This window comes from Culex pipiens, chromosome 3, assembly GCF_016801865.2.
Source record: "Culex pipiens pallens isolate TS chromosome 3, TS_CPP_V2, whole genome shotgun sequence".
Lineage (NCBI taxonomy): Eukaryota > Metazoa > Arthropoda > Insecta > Diptera > Culicidae > Culex > Culex pipiens.
Window position 1 is genome coordinate 91,233,259 of NC_068939.1, and position 23,161 is coordinate 91,256,419.

At 39.7% G+C, this 23,161-nt stretch overlaps 4 protein-coding genes and 1 long non-coding RNA gene across 5 annotated transcripts in view; 4 read left to right on the forward strand and 1 right to left on the reverse strand.

Moving 5' to 3' along the window:
- Positions 1 to 23,161, forward strand: part of LOC120429201 (uncharacterized) — a 262,260-nt gene that overhangs the window by 181,897 nt on the left and 57,202 nt on the right. The window lies entirely within an intron of this gene.
- LOC120430216 (CD209 antigen-like) lies at positions 7,092 to 7,801 on the forward strand. Its single transcript, XM_039595291.2, has 2 exons — positions 7,092 to 7,259; positions 7,322 to 7,801. Exons 1-2 carry the CDS (start codon positions 7,109 to 7,111, stop codon positions 7,735 to 7,737), a joined length of 567 nt encoding a protein of 188 aa, XP_039451225.1. The 5' UTR covers positions 7,092 to 7,108; the 3' UTR covers positions 7,738 to 7,801.
- On the forward strand, positions 14,404 to 15,130 carry LOC120430200 (C-type lectin 37Da-like). The gene is made up of 2 exons (XM_039595278.2): positions 14,404 to 14,575; positions 14,642 to 15,130. The coding sequence occupies exons 1-2, from the start codon at positions 14,425 to 14,427 to the stop codon at positions 15,055 to 15,057; spliced, it is 567 nt and encodes a 188-aa protein (XP_039451212.1). The 5' UTR covers positions 14,404 to 14,424; the 3' UTR covers positions 15,058 to 15,130.
- LOC120430201 (uncharacterized) lies at positions 16,090 to 16,985 on the reverse strand. Its single transcript, XR_005607575.2, has 4 exons — positions 16,850 to 16,985; positions 16,667 to 16,790; positions 16,433 to 16,609; positions 16,090 to 16,373 (listed from the first exon to the last, which is right to left on the reverse strand). It is a non-coding gene; the product is annotated as an uncharacterized LOC120430201 (long non-coding RNA).
- On the forward strand, positions 22,169 to 22,995 carry LOC120430208 (perlucin-like). The gene is made up of 3 exons (XM_039595286.2): positions 22,169 to 22,389; positions 22,453 to 22,638; positions 22,704 to 22,995. The coding sequence occupies exons 1-3, from the start codon at positions 22,206 to 22,208 to the stop codon at positions 22,952 to 22,954; spliced, it is 621 nt and encodes a 206-aa protein (XP_039451220.1). The 5' UTR covers positions 22,169 to 22,205; the 3' UTR covers positions 22,955 to 22,995.

The following is a 23,161-nucleotide window of genomic DNA, read 5'->3' on the forward strand; positions in this document are numbered from 1 at the left end:
AAAAATATAATAAATCGGTCAAAACTGAATTTTAATCCTTATAACGTTAAAATATAATATTAGGAGGCATTTAAGGGTTAAACATTTATTTTTCTATAAAATGCAACCTGTAGAAAGCCTTTGCTCAAATAGTTGCAAAGTTATGATTACAAGAAAAAAAAGTTTTTTTTATAAAAATCTTGGGATTTTTGTTAATTTTCTATAGATGAATGTTCCCTCCAAGTTTGGTCGAAATCGGTGAAGGTCGAGTCCAAAAGTGTACCCAGTTGACCTGGAATGACCCATATACTACCCATGCTCGCATAAATGTCCCATATGCAAAAACAGCAAGCTGAGAAAAACACATTTGACGTTTGTAAAAACTGGATTTCCTATCGATTTTCAGAACAAAGTACCGTAAACTGGAGTGACATTGATAGCCCGGGGTGACTTTGATAGGTTTTTCAAATGCCCGTCAAATTCATAGCTCAACATTTTTGAGAATTTTGAGTATATTAGCACTAAGGTAGCTAAGGTAGCACTAAGGTTACCGAATATATGTGCAAAAATGTGACTGTTATATTGATTGTATCAAAATTAGTGGCCAAATCAAATTTCTATCAATGTCACCCCGGGCTATCAATCTCACCCTAGTTTACTGTACTTTTCTGAAAGAGTACACGATTTTGAACCAAACTGTATCAATAACTCAAAAACGATGAAAATGCATATGGGACCCATATGCGAGTAGGCGCAGTTCATAACTTTTTAAAACTGTGCAATCGTATTTGAACTATTGTGAATCAGTGTTGAATACTTTACTAAGTTTTAAATTATATTTACTAAACGTCAAAAGTAATTATGTTTCAAATGTGTTTGCGTTTTCCTCATTTCTATTAAAACTGGCACCACTGCAATTCATGCTGTCTGTTTTGCCAGCTTCTACACTCCTTTTTCCAGCTGAACCATACGAAGCGCACTCGTTTCGTTCCTTTTGCTACATGGATATTCCTCTAGTAGTGGCAGCACCAGCAGCAGCAGTTTCACATCCAACGATTTATGTCCCAAATGAAGCATCTTGGAATCTTCTTTTTTGCAGGCTAACAGTTTACCAGCTCATCAGTTGTTGTTGGTTGATTGTGAGACTAATAGGACTAAGTACAGATTTGTTTTGGGATAGTTACATATTTTCCACAAATTTTCTTTGGTTGAAAATCCGTTGCTCAATTTTTCTTTAAGACGTTGAATTTTCCACAAACATCCCCACCCATTTTTTTTCTCTCCAACCCATCATGAATAAATCATGGGAAATTTTCACCGTACATGGGGTTGGTATGTCAGCTTATCCGGTTGTTTATCCTTTTTCCGATTGGAACATTGCACTTTTTTCGCCTGCAGCTGCTGCACCCACATGTGTGCAGCATGTATCCGGGGGAAATTTTCATTCGTCACATTTTTCCTGACGACTTCACTGGTTCAAGGCTCCTCTCGGTTAAGCGTGCACCACAAATCCTGCCGAAATTCCAAACGAAACGTGATGACATTTTCCACACCCTAAAGGGGGAAACCCCCATTGAAAATGGTCGCAAAATCGCATCCCCACAAAAGTGCACCCCATTCTTTTCCTTCACTAATTAAAGTGCACAAACCCACACTCACACACAAACCTTCACCCGCGACGGCCGCGAAAATCAAACTGGAACGGAAAAAACTGACGGGGAAAAAAATCCGATCAGAACCCCACCCCACTTAGCGAGGCGTGTGGTCCTGTTCTAGTGCTCAGGGGAAGCAATCAAGCAAAAGTTCTCCACCTCTTCCCCCACCCTCTTCTTGTCCGGTGGGTTCCAGCGCGACGGAAGGGCGACGAATTTCCCGGGCACACGACTGACCTCTCGGAAGGTTGTTCGGCTTCTGAAGAATTTTCCGACCCCGACGGCAACCAAATTTGCCTCTCTCGCTCTGGGGAACCTGCCATGCTGGCAGTTTTCCACCCTACCAGCCCCCCTTTTCATTGGTGATAAGAGAAATTTTCCACTCTCCCTCTCTCGGAGTAAAAAAAAAGGACTACGGTTTCATTCATGCTTTTGTGAACGCGTTGTTGACGTACGCCGCAATGTGTACGTGTGAGTGTTGGCATGTGGGAGAAAGAGAGGAAAACTCGTGTAAACTTGAAAACGCGTTGGGCGGGAAAATTTGACAATCATATGATACGGTGGGACTCTTTTAGTACAAATCCTGGGCTGGTTGGTGTGAGTGGAGTGCGAAGACCTTTACAGAAGGTTGAGGCGTTTTGTTATATTTTGTGGTACAAGAAGTCAATAACCATAACTTTTTAGAAAACACATAGTCATTCCACATAAATAATTTGTTTTTTTTTTTTAACAGTTTAATGGCACACTTTGTTATTGTTTTAATTTTCGGGTAGAGAGTAATGCATACACACTGAATGATGTTGTAGAAATATACTTTTTGCAATTCCGTCGTAAAAAACTCACCTTTCCGAAACGGCCTACTTTTCTCTACCAAAAATAACAAAATGGAAAATTAATATCTGGGTGCTGAATAGTGGTTCGCAAAACGGCCTCAATTTTGAACTGTCAAAGTAGAACCAATTTACTGTTCGCCAAAAGTAGTTATTTTTTTTCTTTTTACAAGCATGACAAATTTATGGCTTTTTTTTTTCATCATGCTGTTTTCGTGTGGAATTGCTGTATTAGTGTGACAAGAAAAATTGAAAATTTTGGAAAATCTCATATTTGGGATTCGGGCTCAATAAACCTAGGGGATCATGCCCTGAAATGGCCGCAAAATTGACCCGTTTTGTTACATCCTTATATATCATTATATGCCACCAGTACCTTTTTCTTCTCACGATTGGAATCAAACTGCTACCAGTAATCCATCAAACTCGTTGGAATCAAAAGTATGATGCAAAATACTGGTTCTTATGTGAACGGCTAGCAAGAAGAATTAACGGTTAGAAGTACGGTATGAATTTTTATTCTGAAAACCGGTCTCACGTGAGATGTTTGAACCACAATGACCCCGTGATATTTTAGTCGTATGTATTTCGAAGATTTCATTGTAAAAGCATCATGTTTTTTTAATTAATAATTCTTAATTGTTTTGTTTTATTTAATTAAGATCAAAGGCCAGACCAGGACAATTTAATTAATAAACTTCTGCTCCATCTGGAATTTCAAACCTCTGGCAAACGTAGCAAAGGCTTACGTCACAGGGAACATCATTCCAGCCGGCACTTCCATCGGGCAGATTTTTAACCACCAAGCAATGTTCCTTGGTCTCCGAGTTGTTTGGTTCCCCAGGGTTACTTACTTTACTTTTACTGCTCGTACAACCTCCGGGTCATGAGCTGTCTCCAGATGCGTTGCCATCTAACTCGGTCCTGGGCTGCTTCTCTCCAATTCCGCTGCGGAACTCCCACACTTTCCAGATCTTCCTCCACTTGGTTCAACCACCTTGCTCGTTGCGCCCCCCTCCGCCGCGTTCCAACCGGCTCCGAATTGAACACCAACTTCACCGGATTGATAGTCTGGTTCGGTTGGCGCGCATCCAGCGCGTCCGGCATTCTCGCGACGTGTCCGGCCCACCTGATCCGGCCAGCCTTGGCGACCTTCCGAATACTTGGTTTGCCGTAGAGTTGCGCCAGCTCGTGGTTCATCCTTCTCCTCCATACAGTGTTCTCACGCACGCCGCCAAAGATCGTCCTAAGCACTCGCCGTTCGAAAACTTCAAGCGCTTGCAAGTCCTCCTCGAGCATCGTCCACGTCTCGTGCCCGTAGAGAACGACCGGTCTTATCAGCGTTTCGTACATGGTGCACTTTGTACGCCGGGAAAGATGACCAGACCGTAGGGTCTTGTGGAGTCCGTAGTAGGCACGACTACCGGTGATGATGCGCCTCCGAATTTCTCTGCTGCAGTTGTTGTCCGACGTTACCAATGATCCGAAATACACAAACTCCTCCACGACCTCGAACTCGTCGCCGTCGATTATCACGCTCGGTCCTATGCGAGCCCTAAGGGACTCGGTTCCTCCTGCCAGCAGATACTTCGTCTTCGCAACATTCACCTTCAATCCAACCTTATCCGCTTCCCGCTTCAATTCGGTGTACCGCTTAGCCACCTCCTCGAACGTCCTGCCGACAATGTCCATGTCGTCGGCATAGCAGATGAACTGGCTGGACCGGTTGATAATCGTGCCCCGCATGTTGAAGCCCGCTCGCCTCATGACACCTTCAAGCCCAATGTTGAAACAGAGGCCGGAGATACCGTCGCCTTGTCGCAGTCCCTTGCGCGATTCGATCGGGTCGGACATCGCTCCCGAAATCTTCACGCTGCACCGTGCACCATCCATCGTTGATTTCACCAGTCTGATCAGCTTCCCGGGAAAGCCGTTCTCGTACATGATCTTCCATAGCTCATCGCGATCGACCGAGTCGTACGCGGCTTTGAAATCGATGAATAGGTGGTGCGTCGGGATCTGGTACTCGCGACACTTTTGGAGGATTTGGCGTAGCAAAAAGATTTGGTCCGTCGTCGATTTCCCCTCCACAAAACCGGCTTGGTACGTCCCAACGAAATCCTTTGCTCGCTCCGACAGACGACAGAAGATGATCTGCGACAGCACTTTGTAGGCCGCGTTGAGAATAGTGATGGCTCGATAGTTCTCACATTCCAACTTGTCCCCCTTCTTGTAGATCGGGCATATTACTCCCTCTTTCCACTCCTCCGGTAGCTGTTCTGTGTCCCAGACCTTGACTATCAGCCGGTGTAGGCAGGCCGCCAGCTTGTCCGGGCCCATCTTGATGAGTTCAGCACCGATACCATCCTTACCCGCTGCTTTGTTGTTCTTCAGCTTCTTGATGGCATCCTTAACTTCCCTCATCGTGGGTGCTGGCTCGTCCCCGCCGTCCACCATACCGCTGACGTCGTTTCCCCCGTCGCCCTGGTACTCCGCCTCTGGGCCGTTCAGGTGCTCGTCGAAGTGCTGCTTCCACCTTTCGATCACCTCGCGCTCGTCCGTCAAGATGCCTCCGTCCTTATCCCGGCACATTTCGGCCCGCGGCATGAAGCCTTTCCGGGATTGACTAAGTTTCTTGAAGAACTTACGCGTTTCGTTGGAGCGATACAGCTGTTCCATGTCCTGGCACTCCAACTCTTCCAGGCGGCGCTTCTTGTCCCGAAAGAGATGGGTTTGCTGTCTTCGCAACTGTTTGTACGACTCCTTGTTCCCACGGGTGTTGTGCAGCAGCCACTTGTCCCGCGCTGCTTTCTTCTCGTCCCAAATCGCCTGACATTCCTCGTCGAACCAGCCGTTCCGTCGAACTCGGTCCACGTACCCGATGGCGCTCGATGCCGCTGCGTTGATGGCTGCTTCCATATGGCTCCAGCAGGCCTCCAGAGGGGCTTCGGCAAGCTCACCCTCGTCAGGCAACGCAGCTTCGAGTTCCCGCGCGTACTGGGTAGCGACCTCATGGTCCTTGAGCCGCTCCAGATTATACCGCTGCGGGCGACGGTACCGGATCTTGTTGACCTCAGACAGGCGTTGGCGCAGCTTAGCCACCACCAGGTAGTGGTCCGAGTCGATGTCCGCGCCACGGTAGGTTCTGACGTCGATTATGTCCGAGAAGTGCCGACCATCGATGAGAACATGGTCGATTTGCGTCTCCGTGTCGTTTGGTGATCTCCAGGTGTACTTGTATAGGGAGGTGTGCTGGAAGAAGGTACTACGTATGGCCATGTTTCGGGAGGTAGCGAAATCGACGGCCTACGTCTCGTTCGTCTGCTGGTGGGCGCTGAACCTCCCAATAACCGGTCTAAACTCCTCCTCCTGGCCGACTTGAGCGTTTAAGTCGCCGATGACAATCTTGACGTCGTGTTTTGGACACTTCCTGTACTCGCGGTCAAGAAGCTCGTAGAAAGCGTCCTTGTCATCGGCGTCGCTTCCCATGTGCGGGCTGTGCACGTTGATGATGCTCAGGTTGAAGAATCGGCCCTTGATTCTCAACCGGCACATTCTGTCGTTGACTGGCCACCAACCAATCACGCGCTTCGACATTTCGCCCAACACTATAAAAGCTGTCCCCAGCTCGTGTGTATTGCCGCCGCTCCAATACATAGTGTAGTCACCGTACACCCGGTGGTCCTTCCCCGTCCAGCACACCTCCTGCAGCGCCACGACTTCGAGACCGCGGACCCGCAATTCGTTGGTTCCCCAGGGTTCCAGGCGGTAAAGTTGTTCCATTGACCGGGAATGGGTCGTTTGTTGACCAGCCAAACGTAGGATCCTTCTTTGCCCGCGTCCGTTCCACTTGTGTAAGCCAGATTGTCCGAAGATTCAAGAGCACTTGCCAGTGCTTTATTGTCACGCGATGACTCTATCGTGGCTAGTTCTTCGCCGAGATCGTTGCAGGATCGCCATGCCGTGAAGAAGTCTACGGTTTTTTCACAGTGCAGTGTGTACACTTTGGTTTGGTTGAGATACTCGTTTATGGCAGGAACTGAATTTGCATGAAAATCACAAACAATCCATTTTAGCATAATTGTCATACATACCAACATGACGATCTTCTTGATCCGTTTCTTGAGCGACAGAAAATTGTATGAAAATGCATAGGAAAACAACAAAACAAACTTTCAATCGGTTCATCTCACCTCCAATAGTGAATGATATGAATATGTTTTTGTTCAAATCAGTGGCTTTATATACATGGCACAAAAGCCATGTTTTTGGAGCCTAAAGGAGGAGGTAGTTCCAATTTTATGAAAATCCGTTTGAGCTGGAATGACCGATGTGAAACACCCTCAAACCTTAAATAATTCTTAATTTTTCGGCGTAAATCAAGGTATTTACATAAAAAAACTCGTTTCTTCCTAATTGTTGACCCATTTCACTGGACAGGTTTCTCCATCATTACCGAACACAAGGTCTGAATTTCTTTTTTGGAACCAGTAGTCTTCCACGAAAAGAGGTCAAATGCATTAAACCGGTTCCACCCAAAAATTGCATCTTGCATAACTCGCACCCGGTGGAACTGGTGGAGAAAGCGTATAAAAAGGATTCGCACCAAGGAGAACCGTTCTTGGACGACTGCAACCAGTGGCCAGAATGTATCGATCGGCACTGTTTTTAGCAGCGGTGCTGCTGTTTAGTGGGATCACCGCAGAGGAAGCTAGCAAGAATGTTACTTCCGGAGAAAGCAGCAAATCGGTCAGTCCAGGAGATGATGGCAAAGCTCTGAATCCAGCTGATGTACTTGGTAAGTGGTTAAAAAATTTCCAAAAGGTGTTTAGTCTAAAAACCTTTTTTTTCAAATTTCAGATTATCTACATCCATACCCGGTTGATTTCCTGCACAAGAGCAAAAAATACTCACTTTTCTGTGACAACAAAGTGAATTACATTACCGCATGGCGTAAATGCATGGACATTAACCAAGAACTGGCAACAATTGAGTCTGCCGAAGATAATTTGGCCTTTCTGGCTGCTGTAGGATCCTACACTGACTATGTACTGACCAGCGGAACGGATTTGGGCAAAGAAGGATCGTGGATGTGGTTGGTCAATCAGCGTCAGATACCGGGCTGGAATCAGTTTTCAGCGTGGGACAACGGTGAACCGAATAATCAAGGACCAGAAGATTGCCTCGTCGGTTTCAACAGGGATGGTGTTCTTTATTGGAATGATATTCCATGTGGAAACGCATACTGTTACATGTGTCAGGAATTAATTTTATAAGTGTTATCATTTGTGATTGTTAAGACAGATTTAAACAATAAAGCTTGAGTTGGAAAAAAAACAATGGACATTTTATTTATGAGACATTATAATTCAATGAAACAGTTTGTAATATTTAGTTCATTACTTGCTCTAATTGGTGTAATCGGTAAAGAATCGATAAAAATATTGACAAGAGGAAAAACTAAATTGCAAATCGTAACAAGCTTTTTTCTCAAACCTTTAAAAAACAAACCATCCACATTGACGAACCCCACGTCTTTTTTGGTTTCTATTGCAAGTTTCTGCTCGAACCTAGGTATCCAAAGGCTTGAATGGGGAGAGCACCCAAACTTCTTTCTACTCGAATTGACGACCTTTGGATTGCGAGTCCAACCACCGCCAGCGATGCCGCGGGAGCAGGCTTGGTTTGTTGTGTTGTTTGTACTTATGCGGGGGAGACGACTCCCACACCTTGAATGACTTAAAGGCCTAACATCAACCAAGGCCGTTTTATTTCCCCATCCTCAACTCAAACTCCGGTTTCTGAAAAAGTGTTTTTTTTTTGTTTCCAGCTTTGATTTTATTACCGGCTCCTGAAATGTGGCGACTCTGACTCCAACCCCATCTCATTCAAATTTCCTAACTATTGGTAGGGTTGTTTGATCATCAAACTTTTGGACTCATTGTCTTTTAACATCAATCCCTTCCCCTACAAACTCCGAGTAGGCCGCGGGAAATCGGCTCCCCTCCCACTAACCTTTACACACAAGATCCTCTGTAATTATTAAGTCAAATGTAATTACAAAAGCCGACTCGGTCCTAACCAGGTCCCAGTAACGAAAAGGGTCTAATCAAAATAGTTTTATGAAAATAAAAACTCTAGTCAACCTTGTTTTTTTTAAATAACTTTTTAGAAGTACTAAACTAAACTTGTTGATTTTGAATAGAGACTTATGGGAACCCAAGACGGATCGAATCAAACCAATCGGCCAAAATCCGTTCAGCCAGTCCCGAGATAGTCGAGTGACAATTTGTTGTCCACATCCCTACTTACGCCCACCCAGACATTTGCTCAGATCTTTGACTCTGAGTCGATATGTATACGGCAAGGTGGGTCTAGGAGGTCTAGGAGGTCAGTACTTGTTCGGTAAATAAGCTTAGAATGCTGAGAACGTAGACCAGTCACCGAATGCTGCTCGCTAACTGGGCGAAACGATAAATTACGAAGGGACCACCGATGCATAACAGTTTCCTGATGAAATATAAAAATAAAGGCTACTCAAATTTATTTACAATGCTTGCATTTCATATTTCTTTAATAGTGACTTGAAATAAAATAAAAGTTTGAAGTTTCTTTTTTGGTAATTCCGCTATGAAACTGTCAACTTTTCCTGTCCTTCTGGAGAAACGAAACGGCCTACTTTTCCCTACCAAAAATAACAGAATGGAAAATTAATACCTTTCAATACCAGTGCTAAAAAGTTCTACTTTTCAACACTGTAATGGGTGCTGAAAAGTTGAATTTTTAAACAATAGTATCGAAAAGTAACATTTTTCACATTTTTTTTGTTTTGAACGGTGAATTAACGTTCACATGGCTGTTTGACATAAAACTAAATTCAAATACACTCAACCCCCGATGGTTTGACACCAACTGTTGTCAAAAGAACGGGGTCACTTTTTAGTTTGACACCCCTTTTACACTGAGTTCATACACATGTGTACGTTTGTTTTGATAATGTACATTACTGCGTGAGCGCCTTGTAAAAAGTGACAGTTCGTATCTTTTTAGTTTGACTTTGACCAACCAACGGGGTACAAACTAAAAAAAAACTCGTTAGATAAATGAACGACTCGTGTTGAAAAAATCTTATTGCAACTTGTTTCATAAACTACTATTTTTTAATTTACTGAACATGACCTTTGCATCCATTTACCCGTTTCGTTTTTTTTTTGTTTTTTGACATTTGTCTGCTTTTTAACTGGGCTACTGCCCAGTTATCGAGCGCCCAGTTGCCAAACAAGCACTGTAGTTTATTATTCGAGTGATTTTACACCCTTTATTCATTAAGGTGAGGAAGGCAAAACTAAAGCAGATTCGGATTAAGCCGGAAAAATCATTTTAGATGTGTCCTTTGATCTCAATCTATATTGATTAGAGCGTCCAATTTCCCGTCCCGGGAAAAAATTTCCCGGATTTCCCGGAAAAAAATATTTCCCGTTTCCCGGGAAATTTGTAAATTTCCCGGGAATTCCCGAAATACAAGCAGAAGAATACATTTTCCTACCTTTTTGGCATCAATGTTTTGAAATTAGGCTGGTACAAATATTTTTAAAAGTTTTTGTCACCCCCCCCCCTCCCCTTCAAAATTGGCCCGAAAAATCAGGGGGCAAAAAAAATATTTTTACAATAAACTTCAAAATTTAAATGAAAATTCAAGTGCAACCAGCTGAAATTAAATTAAAATACATTCTCCTGCGTTTAAAATAATTTTTAGCATGTTTGGTTTTATTAAAAAATCTTAAGATTTTTTGAAAATTTTTGATGCAAAATCTTTTTTTTCGATTCAATTTTTGTTTTTGTCAGATCTTAGATTTTTTGAAATCTAATGATTGCAAAACAACTGAACTAGTGTAAAATGCATTTTAAAACACTTTTTTCATTTAATTGTGAAGAATATGGCTTGTTATTTAAATTTTTATATTTTTTTATTTTTTTGCCTCCCCTTCCTTGACCTCGGCCTGGGCCGAGGGACAAAAACTTTTTTTAAATATTTGCATCGGCCTTATACAAAAAATAATAATTGGAGAACCTGATTTGATTTTGTTTATTTCCATCTACTGTTAGTATTTAACTAATCAGCTTGTCTGTAAATTTCATGTCAAGTTTTGACAACCTTTTTTAATGCTTTTTGGGAAAATCATTTGAAAATAAGATATTTACATCTTCCGGCCAAGATCAACATTGAGATTTGCTTGACTTTTATTTACCTTGAACATGTTGGATGCAGTGGGTCTCGTGGCGCAGGGGTAGCGGCTTCGGCTGCCGATCCCGATGATGCTATGAGACGCGGGTTCGATTCCCGCCTTATCCACTGAGCTTCTATCGGATGGTGAAGTAAAACGTCGGTCCCGGTTTCTCCTGTCTCGTCAGAGGCGCTGGAGCAGAAATCCCACGTTAGAGGAAGGCCATGCCCCGGGGGGCGTAGTGCCAATAGTTTCGTTTTCGGATGGAAATTGAACTGATATAATCAAATTTTTCAAAAAGGTTTGTGTGAAAAGAATTTGTTTCTAAGTACCGTAAACTGGGGTGACTTTGAAATCCCGGGGTGACATTGATAGAAATTTGATTTGGCCACTAATTTTGATACATCCAATGTAACGGTCACATTTTTGCATATATGTTCGATAATAAGCTATCCCTTAATGCTTACATACCCAAAATTCTCAAAAATGTTTAGATATTAAGTTGACGGGCATTTGAAAAACCTATCAAAGTCACCCCAGTTTACGGTATTCGAGAAATTACAGATTGAAGTTATAAATTTATGAAGCACGTGAGCTACCAAGGGCGTAAGAGGGTTATATATGAAAAAATATCGTTGAATTTCAACCACTTTCAAATACTCAAAATTATTTTAATCTAATTGATTTATTAGGCTGAATACCATATAACTAAAATCATATCATAAAACCATGAAAAACCATTAAAAAACAACTTCGTATCAAATTTTCAAGTTAAAAAATAGTGTTTCAAGTTAAAAAGCGCTAGAAATTAGATTTTTAAGGTAAATTCAATGATTATTTATTTATTCACAAGTTGAATTTAAAAGCAATTTTATGGTTGTGGAGCATAGATTTTCACTGTCCAAACACTTTGATTTAAAAAAATCCTTCTCAACAAAAATACTAATAATATTTTCTTTCATTTGGGACGATTTGAAAGATTTAAAAATTAGAAAGTTTATATATTTTCTCAAAGTTGCATGATTTTTTACAAGCAGTCAAGCCATTAATTGATCCTCACACTCATTTTGACCATTAAAGTTGCTGTTCTATACAATTTCGTTGCAAAAGATTAATCAGAAACAGGATTAGAATAATTTTCGCTAAATTTCAAATTTCCCGGGAAATTTGTTGAAAATTTCCCGTTTCCCGGGAATTGTGTAACCCCGGGAAATTCGACGCTCTAGTTTGTCAGCTTTGGTATGTTGGACAAAGTTGTAGATCATTAAGTTTTCAATGAAACTCTCACTTTTGAAAATATTTGAGTGGAAGTATCGCACCCTGAAGAAAAATAAGTTTTTCATGCTTTTTCCGAATTTTTTGTACCGAGTACCAATGCACAGTGGTCCAGATCGCAAAATTAAGTGGAAAATGGATTTTGCGAATAATTGTGAAGTTTTGGAGCTTTGGAGTCTTCAGAAGTTTGTTTGTAAATTAGGGTGTATCAAGATTAGGGTGATTATCAAAATCTATCTTTTCAGGAATATTTTTGGGATTTTTTTTGTCTTCTAGAATTTGTTGAGCTTGCCAATTCAAGCAACTTTGTCCAAGACACCAACATTTTATCTCATAATCTATGCCTTGTCCCGCCCGTGTGGATCAATCGGACCGCGCACTGGACTAACAATCCAGAGGTTGCTGGTTCGAATCTCGCGGTGGGCGCTCTAGAAATTCTTTGTGTAAATATGGGTATCCAGCGCCGTCGCTCCGTGCCGTACTCACACACTTAGGAGCCCAGGGCGGCGAAGTCCTTGTAGTTAAAAGGAAGACACTAGGGGAACAGCATCTAATTCCAGCATGCCTCTAATGTTGGCAGGTCAGAACTTTGACATTCAATTCAAGCTAATTAAAAGCGTTTTCAACTGAAATCGAGCTCTATAAAAAGTGAGCAAGCAAGTTTCTATCAAAAGTTTTCCAAAATAAGTTGTTTAAATAGTGACAATCAGCAAATTGGATGGAGTTAGGAGCGAGAGCTTAACCTGCCAAACATACGAGAATTTCTCCTAGTGGTTGGTACTAGCAATGGTGGCCGACAGCTTCAAAGTCAACTTCGTCTATGCCTCGTACGACCAAATTTATAGCATGCATCTGAGCAAACCTTAAAAAACACTGTTTTTCAAACGTGGCAATTCAGGGTTAAGTTTGAGAGAAAAGTGATATTGGGGGTACTCTTAGAGCTCCAAAATACAAACATTTTTATTTTTTGACAAGTCAATTTAGACTTTAGGGTCAAAAGTTACAGCCATTTTAAGGTAAAAAAGAGGCAAATTTAAAACTCAAATATCTCAAAAAGGCGTAAGTCAAATTTGAAGTGCCAGGTTGCATTTGGAAGAGGAGATCCAGCACTACAAACGCTGAAAAATCTTAAGGGTGTTTTTCTTTAAACTCGAGATACCTGCATTTTAAAAAGTCTAATTTGCATGGGAAACCCATTGCTGTAACTATTGACCCTTAAGTCCAAACTAACTTGTCAAAAAATAATAATGTTTATATTTCGGAGCTCTAAAAGTGCCCCCAATATCACTTTTCTCTAAAACTTAACCCTGAATTGCCACGTTTAAAATACTGGTTTTATGGTTTGCTCAGATTCTTTCTATCAATTTGGTCGTAGAAGGCGATTACGAGATAAAATGTTGATGTTTTCGACAAAGTTGCTTAGATTGGAAAGTTCAACATCGTTCTTGAAGACAAAAAAAATCCCAACAATATTCCTGAAAAGTTAGATTTTGAAAATCATCCTAATATTGTACACCTTAATTTTCAACCAAACCAAAAGTTGCCCCTTTTTATTCAACAACTCTTCTGAAGACACCAAAGCTCCAAAAATTCTCAATTTTTCGGAAAATCAATTTTCCACTTAATTTTGCGATCTGGACCAATGTGCAATGGGTAAATATTGACCAATTTTGCTCATATTTGACCCTGAGTTCTGAAAATGCTCCAGGCGCAATGTTCAGCTTGTGTAACGAGGTTTTGAAAGAAGTACCATATTTTGGACACCCTAATGTACATGTACATTGTACATTGTTCAGGGCTCTAGAGGGTCAAAACAAATATTGAAAATTTATGTCTTTTTTTCAGGAAAGAATTTTTTTTTGAATTAAATATACTTTATTGAATCTTTTTTATAATAATTACATTTGGTTTACATAATAAGTGGTCAGCTGTGGCTCTTCAGCTTTAGTTTGATGATTTAAACACTGTTCATTTTCTTAACTTTAAAAGTATATGATTTATCATTTTTGTAACACTAGGTACAATGAGGAAAAAGGAAAGAATTTTCTCAACAATTATTTTATAACAATGTTTTTTTTAATATCGATCCAATAAAAAACCGTACAGAAAAAAATCAAAATAACCAAAAAAAAATTTAAAGCGATTTTTTTACCGTTGTCACCGTTGTAACGAAAAATTTCGAATTCCTACAATATTGAGAATCACAAAATATCCCAATATCCTCTGTTGGCTATTGACCTTTTATCCCCAAACCAGTTTCCTGCCAAATCAATGAACGCAAGCCCTCAATTTTCTTTTGGGCACTGGAAGTTATTAGCGAAACAAATTCAAAATGCATCAAACCGGTTTCATTAAAAAATTGCATCTTGCATAACTTGTTTCCGTAATGTTTTTGGCGAGAGCGTATAAAAAGGATGCACACAAAGGAGAACTGTTCTTGGACGGCTGAGACCGGTGGTCAGAATGCGTCGGTCAGCACTGTTTTTAGCGGCTGTGGTTCTCTTTAGTGGGATCTATGCAGAAGAAGCTAGTGAGGCTGTCATCCCAGAAGATAGCGGAAAATCTGGCGACTCTGGAGAAAGTGAAAAACATGTTAAGCCTGCCCATCCAGTTGGTAAGTGTGATTTTTTTTTGATGGTTTTTGAAATGAGGTGCTTAGTAACGTTTAATCCCATTTCAGAATCGCTGAATCCCGACCCAGAAGATTTTCTCAACAGGGGTAAAAACTACACTTTTATCTGTGACGTTAAGCAAAATTTCTTCTCGGCATGGCGTAAATGTATCGACCGAAAGCTAGAACTGGCCACGATTGAGTCCCTCGAGGATAATTTGGCTTTTGAGGCTGCGCTGGGAAGTTACCGTGAACAGGTTTATACCAGCGGAACCGACATGGGCAAGGAAGGTTCGTTTGTGTGGTTGGTGAACAAACGTGTGATACCGGGCTGGAACAATTTTGAAGCGTGGGAAACCGGTGAGCCCAACAATGATGGAAATGAGGATTGTTTGGTTGGTATCGTGAAAGGCGGAAGAGTCCAGTGGAACGATGTACCGTGTAACAATGAATACTGCTACATGTGTCAGGATATTTTGACATAGGTTCAACGAAAGTCATGTGAAAAATAGTATTGTTAATCAATGTTTTATAATAAAGATCAATTGATAAAGGGAATGGTTTACGGATTGCTTGAAAGAAATCATTATTAATGCTTTGCCAATGTTTTGTGGTAGAGGAAAATATTGCAAATGTCACATATAGTTAGAATCGCATTACTCAACTCTTCAAAGGTCTAACATAATTAATCGTCTGACAAGCGTAACACCCATTACCCAAGGAGTCACACGGAACCGATCGCCACATGGCCTGCCGGTTTAGCTCCAACGAGGCATAAACACACGCCCCTCCGGTAGTTGCCGGCTGGCCAGATGACCACGGCACGTTGAAATCGTTCCAGCTGCTCACCAGCGGCCGCGCACTCTCGAACCACACGAACGAACCCGGCTGGCCCAAATCGGTGGCCCCGATCCAGGCCTGAACCGTAATGATTCTCGACAGTCCCTGGGTGAACAGAAGATCCTCGGCGGCCGACTCGATGGTGGCGAATTGCGCTCCGTTGTCCAGGCACTTGCGCCAAGCTTCGAGGAAGGAAATCTAAGAGGGGGGATGTTTTGTAATTGTATTGCTATTTTTTTTTTCAAAATAAGAATATTTAATTACCGATGTGCGTAGGCAATAAAATTGATATGCCTTCTGATACTCAAAGGTTTCAACTGGGCTTGACAATCTTCTCTCTGGAAACGAAATTAGTTTTTGGATACTTGGAAGGCCACTGATTACAACGTTTATGCTAACCTTGATTTTCTTCTTCTACATTCTCCATTGATTTTGCCAAACATATGACCAAGATCGAGTGCAGGATCAGAGTTGAACGAAACATGGTATTCACTGAATTAGCCTGATCTTTGTGCAGAAGTAAATTTTCAGTTTTGATTTGAAGCTTATATACTGCCCAAACCAGAATTTTTGATTGTGAAGAAACCGGTTGAACAAGTTAAAAGGTAACGAAATCGACTCGAGTAATTAAAAATATTTGCAACGGGGTTGTGATATAAAATTCCAAAGATGCAAACTTTAATTGTCCATTTATTGGTGAAAATAAAACGGACTACCTACATCTAAAATTCACAAATGTAATTATTCAAGATTGCACCAGAGCAGGGCGCATCGTTCCAGGTGAATCCACCAAATCTGTTGATTTCCAGGCAGTTTTCAGGTCCAGCTCCTCCGCCATTATCTGGCTGGCCAGCGGCCCAGTTAGTGTAGAACAAGATTCTCTTCTGTAGATTGAGCCAAATCCATTGGCCTTCGTTGCCCTCATCCGTACCAGCCACCCAAAATATGGCTCTCGATCCAGCTTAATTCAAAATTATTCAAATGAAATTAGGAGATAAGAAGAAATTTGGTTCTACTTACGAAGAAGTATCGAGAGTGTATTCGTATTTATGAAATTATCAACCGATGCCAGCTTTAACCCTTGGTCGATACATCTAAGGGCAGCCTGCCAGAACGTTACGGCACCATAGTTAATGACGTAGATTTTCAAGCCAGCAATTGTCTGCAACGCTTCCTTGTCGATACCAGCTAAAACCGCTGTAATTTATGCTGGTTACTCAAACGCACATTTATCTTCAAAAATAAAAACAAAACCTTTTCCAGACTCTGCACTTTTAACATCAGTTTTTAAATATGTTCCATTTTGGAAAATTATCACTTCCATTCTCGCTGTTCCAAATGCAGAATCTGTTACATTTTGATTGTCAGCAATGTTTACCTTAAATAAAAAAAAAACAGTTTTAATATAAATACATAACCTTATGGTTTATCAAATACCTCATGATCAATTTTTGCATCAGCCAAACTCAAGTTCACCAAACTCAAGACAAAAAGAGCTAAAGAAGCAAGTTTCAGCAACATTTTCCGCGGTTAACTGCAGCAACTAAATTAGCCCAAAAACACTCCTCTCCTTTTATACCGAAATGAATCCAAGCATGAGATTTGGGCATGCCGAAAAACGCATCGGTCGCCAAAAGAAATTGAGCAAGTTCAATCGTGACGAATCGTGCAAACTGGTCTCACCACCCATTTTACGGTACTCAAAGACGAGAAGTTGGTCAGGCCGCATTGAGCGTACTTAGAAGAGTTCAAACTATTTTTAACCAAATTTTAATACGCGTGAAGACTTCCATCATTGCCATGATTTTTTGTTCATAGATATAAATTTTGCGTCTGTATCAATATTTTGACAAAATTCTTTCTTCAAGTTGTTTAGAATAGTGCCCTACACATATGATTTCATTTGGTAACGATTATCCCATTTCTTGCAAAGTTATGGAAATCGTCATTAATCAATGATTGCCAACTAGGACGCCAATGATTATACCACAAAATTATATAAATTTTGAAACACATTTGATTTAGACCAAAAATTCTTTCAGTGGCTTCAAGAAGCCAACAACCGGCACATGCTGATTCATTTTGGTGCAGAAATTTGTTTAATTGATTTCAATACAGAGCATTTTAGAGTTTTGATCAATTTTCTTCGAAAATGATCAACGGCTTCACCTTAAGATCTTCTTTCAAATTCTTCAATTTCGGCGTTTTGGTTTGAAGGAATTATTTTAGTTGTAGGAAAAAAAAGTAAATGATACATTGGTTATATTGTATCATCTAATATCAAATTTGCAGCATACTTTCGCCAACTAATAGATGAAACCAAACTAATGGGGCGATAGCTTGAAGCTTCGGCAGGATCTTTGTCCGGTTTCAAAATCGGAATTATTTTGGCATTTTTCCAACTGCTGAGATCATTTTTTTTAATTACAATGTAAAAAATGCCATCCTCACCAGGGGCTTTCATAATTTTAAACTTTGTGATAAAAGATTTTATTTCAATCAGATCCATATTAAACACGTCATCTGGTGGAAATTCTTGCTCAACAATATTCTGAAACTCTATTTAAATTTGATCTTCAATAGGACTCAAAACATTTAAGTTGAAATTATGAACACTCTCAAACTGCTGAGCAAGTTTTTAAGCTTTCTCCCCATTAGTTAATAGAATGTTATCACCATCTTTTAAAGAAGGGGTTGGTTTTGAGGTTTCTTAAGAAACTTTGAATGTTTCCAAAAAGGTTTGGAATAAGGTTTATTTTTTTCAACATCTCTCGCGAACTTTTCATTTCGCAGGAGAGTAAATCGGTGGTCAAAAAACATGATTTTGTGATGTTCCATTGCAGGTGACTTGTCTGGAACATTTAAAAGCAATTTTATCAACTTGAACATTTAGTTAAAAAAGTTGTATTTAAGGGGTTACATACATGTATATCAGCAAAAAATTCAGAGGTTAGTATGAGCTCACACTCCAACTTTACTGAAATTCTTTTTTCAAGGCATTAAAATATACATTTTCACCTACTAACAAAACAAATTTGAAGATATTTGGTAGCATCATTGCCGAGATATAGCAATTTCAAGTTATCAAAATCAAACCATCCACATTAACGACCCCCGGGTCTTTTGTGGTCTCTATTGCAAGTTTCTGTTCGAACCTAGGAGTCCAAAGGCTTGAATGAGAAGAGCACCCAAACCTCTTTTTACTCCAAAGAACCTTCCACCCCAGTGCACTGAGTGTTTGAACTGACGACCTTTGGATTGCGAGTCCAACCGCCGCCAGCGATTCCACCGGAGTAGGCTTGGTTTGGTGTGTTGTTTGTACTTATGGCATGGAGACGACTCCTACACCTGGAATGACGTAACGGCCTAACAACCAAGGCCGGGACCGACATTTTACTTCCTCATCCAATGGAAGGTTGCAGCAGATGGGAATCGAACCCAGAATCATCCGCTTATAAAGCGGACAGCGTAACCATTCGGCCACGCACTGCAATTTCAATTTAGCAGTTTCAAAAAACGGGTGCCACGATATCTCAACACTATCTTGACCAAATCGGCTCAAAATTTTGGTGAAGACTCGGTTAATCGATTCCGTGTGTATGACGAAGGCCAAGTATCAAAAAGTTTATTAAAAAAAAAGATAGCAATATTTCTGTGTTTTTCATATAAAATACCGTCAGTCTATGATTTTTGTATTTTTTTAAAAAGTAAATTTAAAAAATTGGGCTTTGTCATGCATACGGGATACACCTAGGGATATACCTTGAGAGTCTTCACCTCAAATTTCAGCCAATTTGGTCCATCCCGTAAATCAACTCGGGGTTTAGAGAAAAAACGCTAACAAAGTTTGACAGCCCGCTTTGCGCATGGCAAAATTTATAGCATAAATCGTCTCTTACTCAGTTTAATCATGAAATATCTTCATGAAACTTTCAGGAGTGATTAATCGTCATCTGAGTGAGTGGATTTAACAAATATTCTGTAATAATTTTTTTTGTGTTTTTTTTACATGCATGTAACCCCATAAATGTATTTAAATTATACAGATCCTTGCATTTATAACAAACAACTTTTATATTTTTGTTTAAATGATGTTTAAACTCTATTAATGCACCAGAAATCAGTTTAAATCAACGTTTCGGAAGATTTCCATAGATTTTGAATAGTTTGATGATGAAAAATAATGAACGCTAGTTATCGGAGGTAGATTAACAAATACCCTGACGAAAAGTTTAAAGTTTAATGAAATATTAGGTATAGACAACATAATTAACTTTTACTACCCAGAATCAACGTTTTTAAATAACTTTTCAAGTGAGCGTTCATAAGCCAACTCCTATTATAATAGCAGACTCTTATTGCAGATGGGTATCTATTAGACTCACATTTCCCTCAAATATGGGCCTTTATCTCACTGATGACTACCCTTTTTTTATTTTTTGCCTCTCCATCTCGACCTAACCCATAGCCGAAGGAAAAAAATTAAATAAATCAGACTACAACGTGAAAATAAATCAATTCAGGGGGAGAGGAGGTAGTATGCACTCCCGGGGCAAAATGCACCCCCTTTTTTTCTCGGTATTGGGAAGAATTTTCAGAGGAAAAAATCATAGAAATTGGAAGCTTAACATTGTAAAACCATGCTGGAAAAAATTGAACATCGTGGAATAAAAACAGCTAAAATTATTTGCAAAACTTTAGGTGTTGTGGTTTGATCTAATTTCATTGAACTTTCAATATGATTTTTGGACAACATGAAAAGCATTTATTGATATTGTAAGTGTTGATTGATATGATTTTAGAAATTTGCTATTTTTAAACAACTTTAAGTGTTTGCAAGACTTTTTCACATGGATGACGAAGAATAATAGTTGTTCTAGAACATCTATCAAAATTCTTGCACAGAAATGCTGTTATGGTTGAGAAAACATAGTTTGCCCTTAAGGGGTGCATATTACCCCCTCTCCCCCAAAGGCTTCTAAACGAGATGATTTCTCTGTAAGAAGCGGTTGATTTTACTGAGCATAAAATAAAATACAAGGTAATTAGCTGAGTACTAGATAATTTAATTTTAAAGCACCTCCAATCTACTGAAAACTAGCGTTTACTGATTAGCCTAAAGTTATAACCGAATTACGATAGTTGCTTTATTTCCAAAAATCACACTAAAATTTGATTTTTACTGGGTAATTTTGATGTTCCTAGTTATTGTTTTGCAAATCTGTCTTTTTACCACCAATTTGGTTTAAATAAATAGAACTTTTTGAAGGAGATTTAAGACTTTAATTTTAATAAGAAAAATTATCAGAACAAAGGCAACAAAGGATAACGTCATGATTCGAATTCCCGGATGCTTCGAAACCCGGACACCTCATGTTGTTTAATCAATTATTTGGATATAAGTTCGCATTATGAATGCCAAAACTGTGTTATTTGATGAATTCTGACATCAACTTTCATTTTAAGTTTGTGCGTTCAACGCTGTTGTTAATGTCAAAAATAAAATAAAATTATAAGATTACCAAAAATGCGAAACATTTCACGTGAAATATTTCATAGGTATAAAAATTGAAATTGCGAGCCATGAGGGCTTTTGTTAATTGATTTGGTTAACCGCGGTGGATTTTCCTGAAATAATTCGAACTGTCAAAAATCCATAAAAGCATCCACAAAAAACTGTGGTAGAAAATTTTGACAGTTCGACGCCAATGAATTATTTCAAGAAAATCCACCGCGGTTAACCAAATCAAATTAACAAAAGCCCTATGGTTTCAACATTTTAATTAAAAAAGTGTTTTAAAATGCATTATACGCCTGTCCAGTTGTTTTGCCATCATAAGTTTCCAAAATAACTAAGTTTTTACGAAAAATTTTTTTTTGCGGTGCTGTACATTGGGATTTCATAAAAAAAAATCAAAACATTTTTAAACAAACCCTAACATGCTAAATATGACTACCAATGCAGAAAAATGCATTTTAGATTGTTTTCAGTTGATTATACTTTTATTTTCATGGAAATTTTGAAGTTTTTTGGAAAAAAATTATTTGCCCCCTGATTTTTCAGACCAATTTTGAAGGGGGGGGGGCATAAACTTTGAAAAATATTTGCAACGGCCTAAAAAGATAAAAAAAATTGGCAATAGTTGAATACGTTTTTAAAACTTTGGCAAAGAGTTCCAAAACAAATCAAACCATCATCCCAAAAATATCATACAACTAATGAAAATTCATCGAATTAGCAATAATCATACTCAATCTGAGTCCTCGACTTAACAGAATCAGAAATATGAAGGTGATTGACCCGAATTCGCGAATATTAAGGAACAAGCACGCAAAAGCCGGCAGCAAAACGCATCTGAGGTCATTGCCGAAAGTGGGAACCGGTTCCGCGGTGAAAAGCATAACTGGACCTTATTTCAACGGTTTACTTCAGTCTGCGTGGAACGGGTATTGTGAGTGAATGAAATGTGTGAATGCGCCTGGGTCGAACGAAATTTCGGGACCAATTAAAGAGGCTGTAATTACGTCGTTGAAAGTGATGAGTTTGGCATAAGGTTGGGTGGATTTCATTTTAAAAGGGCCAAAGTTGTTTTAAGAACAGCTCAGTTAGGATTATTTTAATATTAGGTCATAAAGCTTGTTTATATCAATTGATGCATATTCTAAAGTATATCGAAAAAATAATTTTAGATGTATAGGCCCATATGAAAAGTGCAGACATTATTCAGTAGCATAAAAGGAATGAATGACTCTCCTGGAACATCAGTTTCAAGATAGCCAATGATCTGTTGACATGATTTTCAAAGTTTGTATAATTTTTGTTGTATTTCCGCTGGTACACTGTACAACGAAAGTTCCTGATGCAACTCAGTTGGATGAGCAAGTAGAATCATCGACAGCTTTCTATGAAGTGGGTTCATCTACCGAGTTTTACAACGTAACAGAAGTGGAACTACGTGAAGCTGAAGCAAGAAGGGGTAATTCCAAAAATAATTTATCAATTAATTCTTCTAACAAGAGCCATTATTTTATGATACCAGTTGGAATCGATGTGGAAGCCCTGTCGGCATTAGCTTATGGCAGCCCTACTCCGGTCAACAAAACATTCTATCTTCGCTATCGAAGGGCGACTTTCTGGCAGGCTGCTCAATACTGCATAGACGAGGACAAACGGCTGGCTTCCATAGACAGTGAAAAGCAGTCGGATCAACTGTTGCTGCAATTAAGTATGGGACCTTAAAATAGGGCTAAACGTTGTGCTTATTGACTTGATTCACATTTATTACCACAGAATATTCCAGTGATGGATTTTATATGGCTGGCACTGACTTAGGCCGTGAAGGTAGCTGGATCTGGATTAACTCGAATAGGCGAATTGTGCAACCGAACTGGGCCGTAGGTCAACCGGATAACGTGGGAAACATCGAAAATTGTTTGCAAATTAACGGGGCGGGATCCGCTACCTGGAATGACGTGGACTGCAATATGATAAATTTCTACATCTGTGAAGATAACCCGAAACTACCCCCACTGTATCAATAAGGGGTGGAAACTTCAATAAATTCCAAATATATGGAACATTACTCGGAGAAATTTGTTTTTTTTTATGATGACTGATCAAATTAGGAGACTTTTTACACACCACAAGCAATTCCAAACCCGGTACGGAATGGCAATAAATCAGTAAATTGGCTTCGAATTGCCTTCAAAGTATCAACTGAAAATCATTTAAGTCACGCTTACTATAAC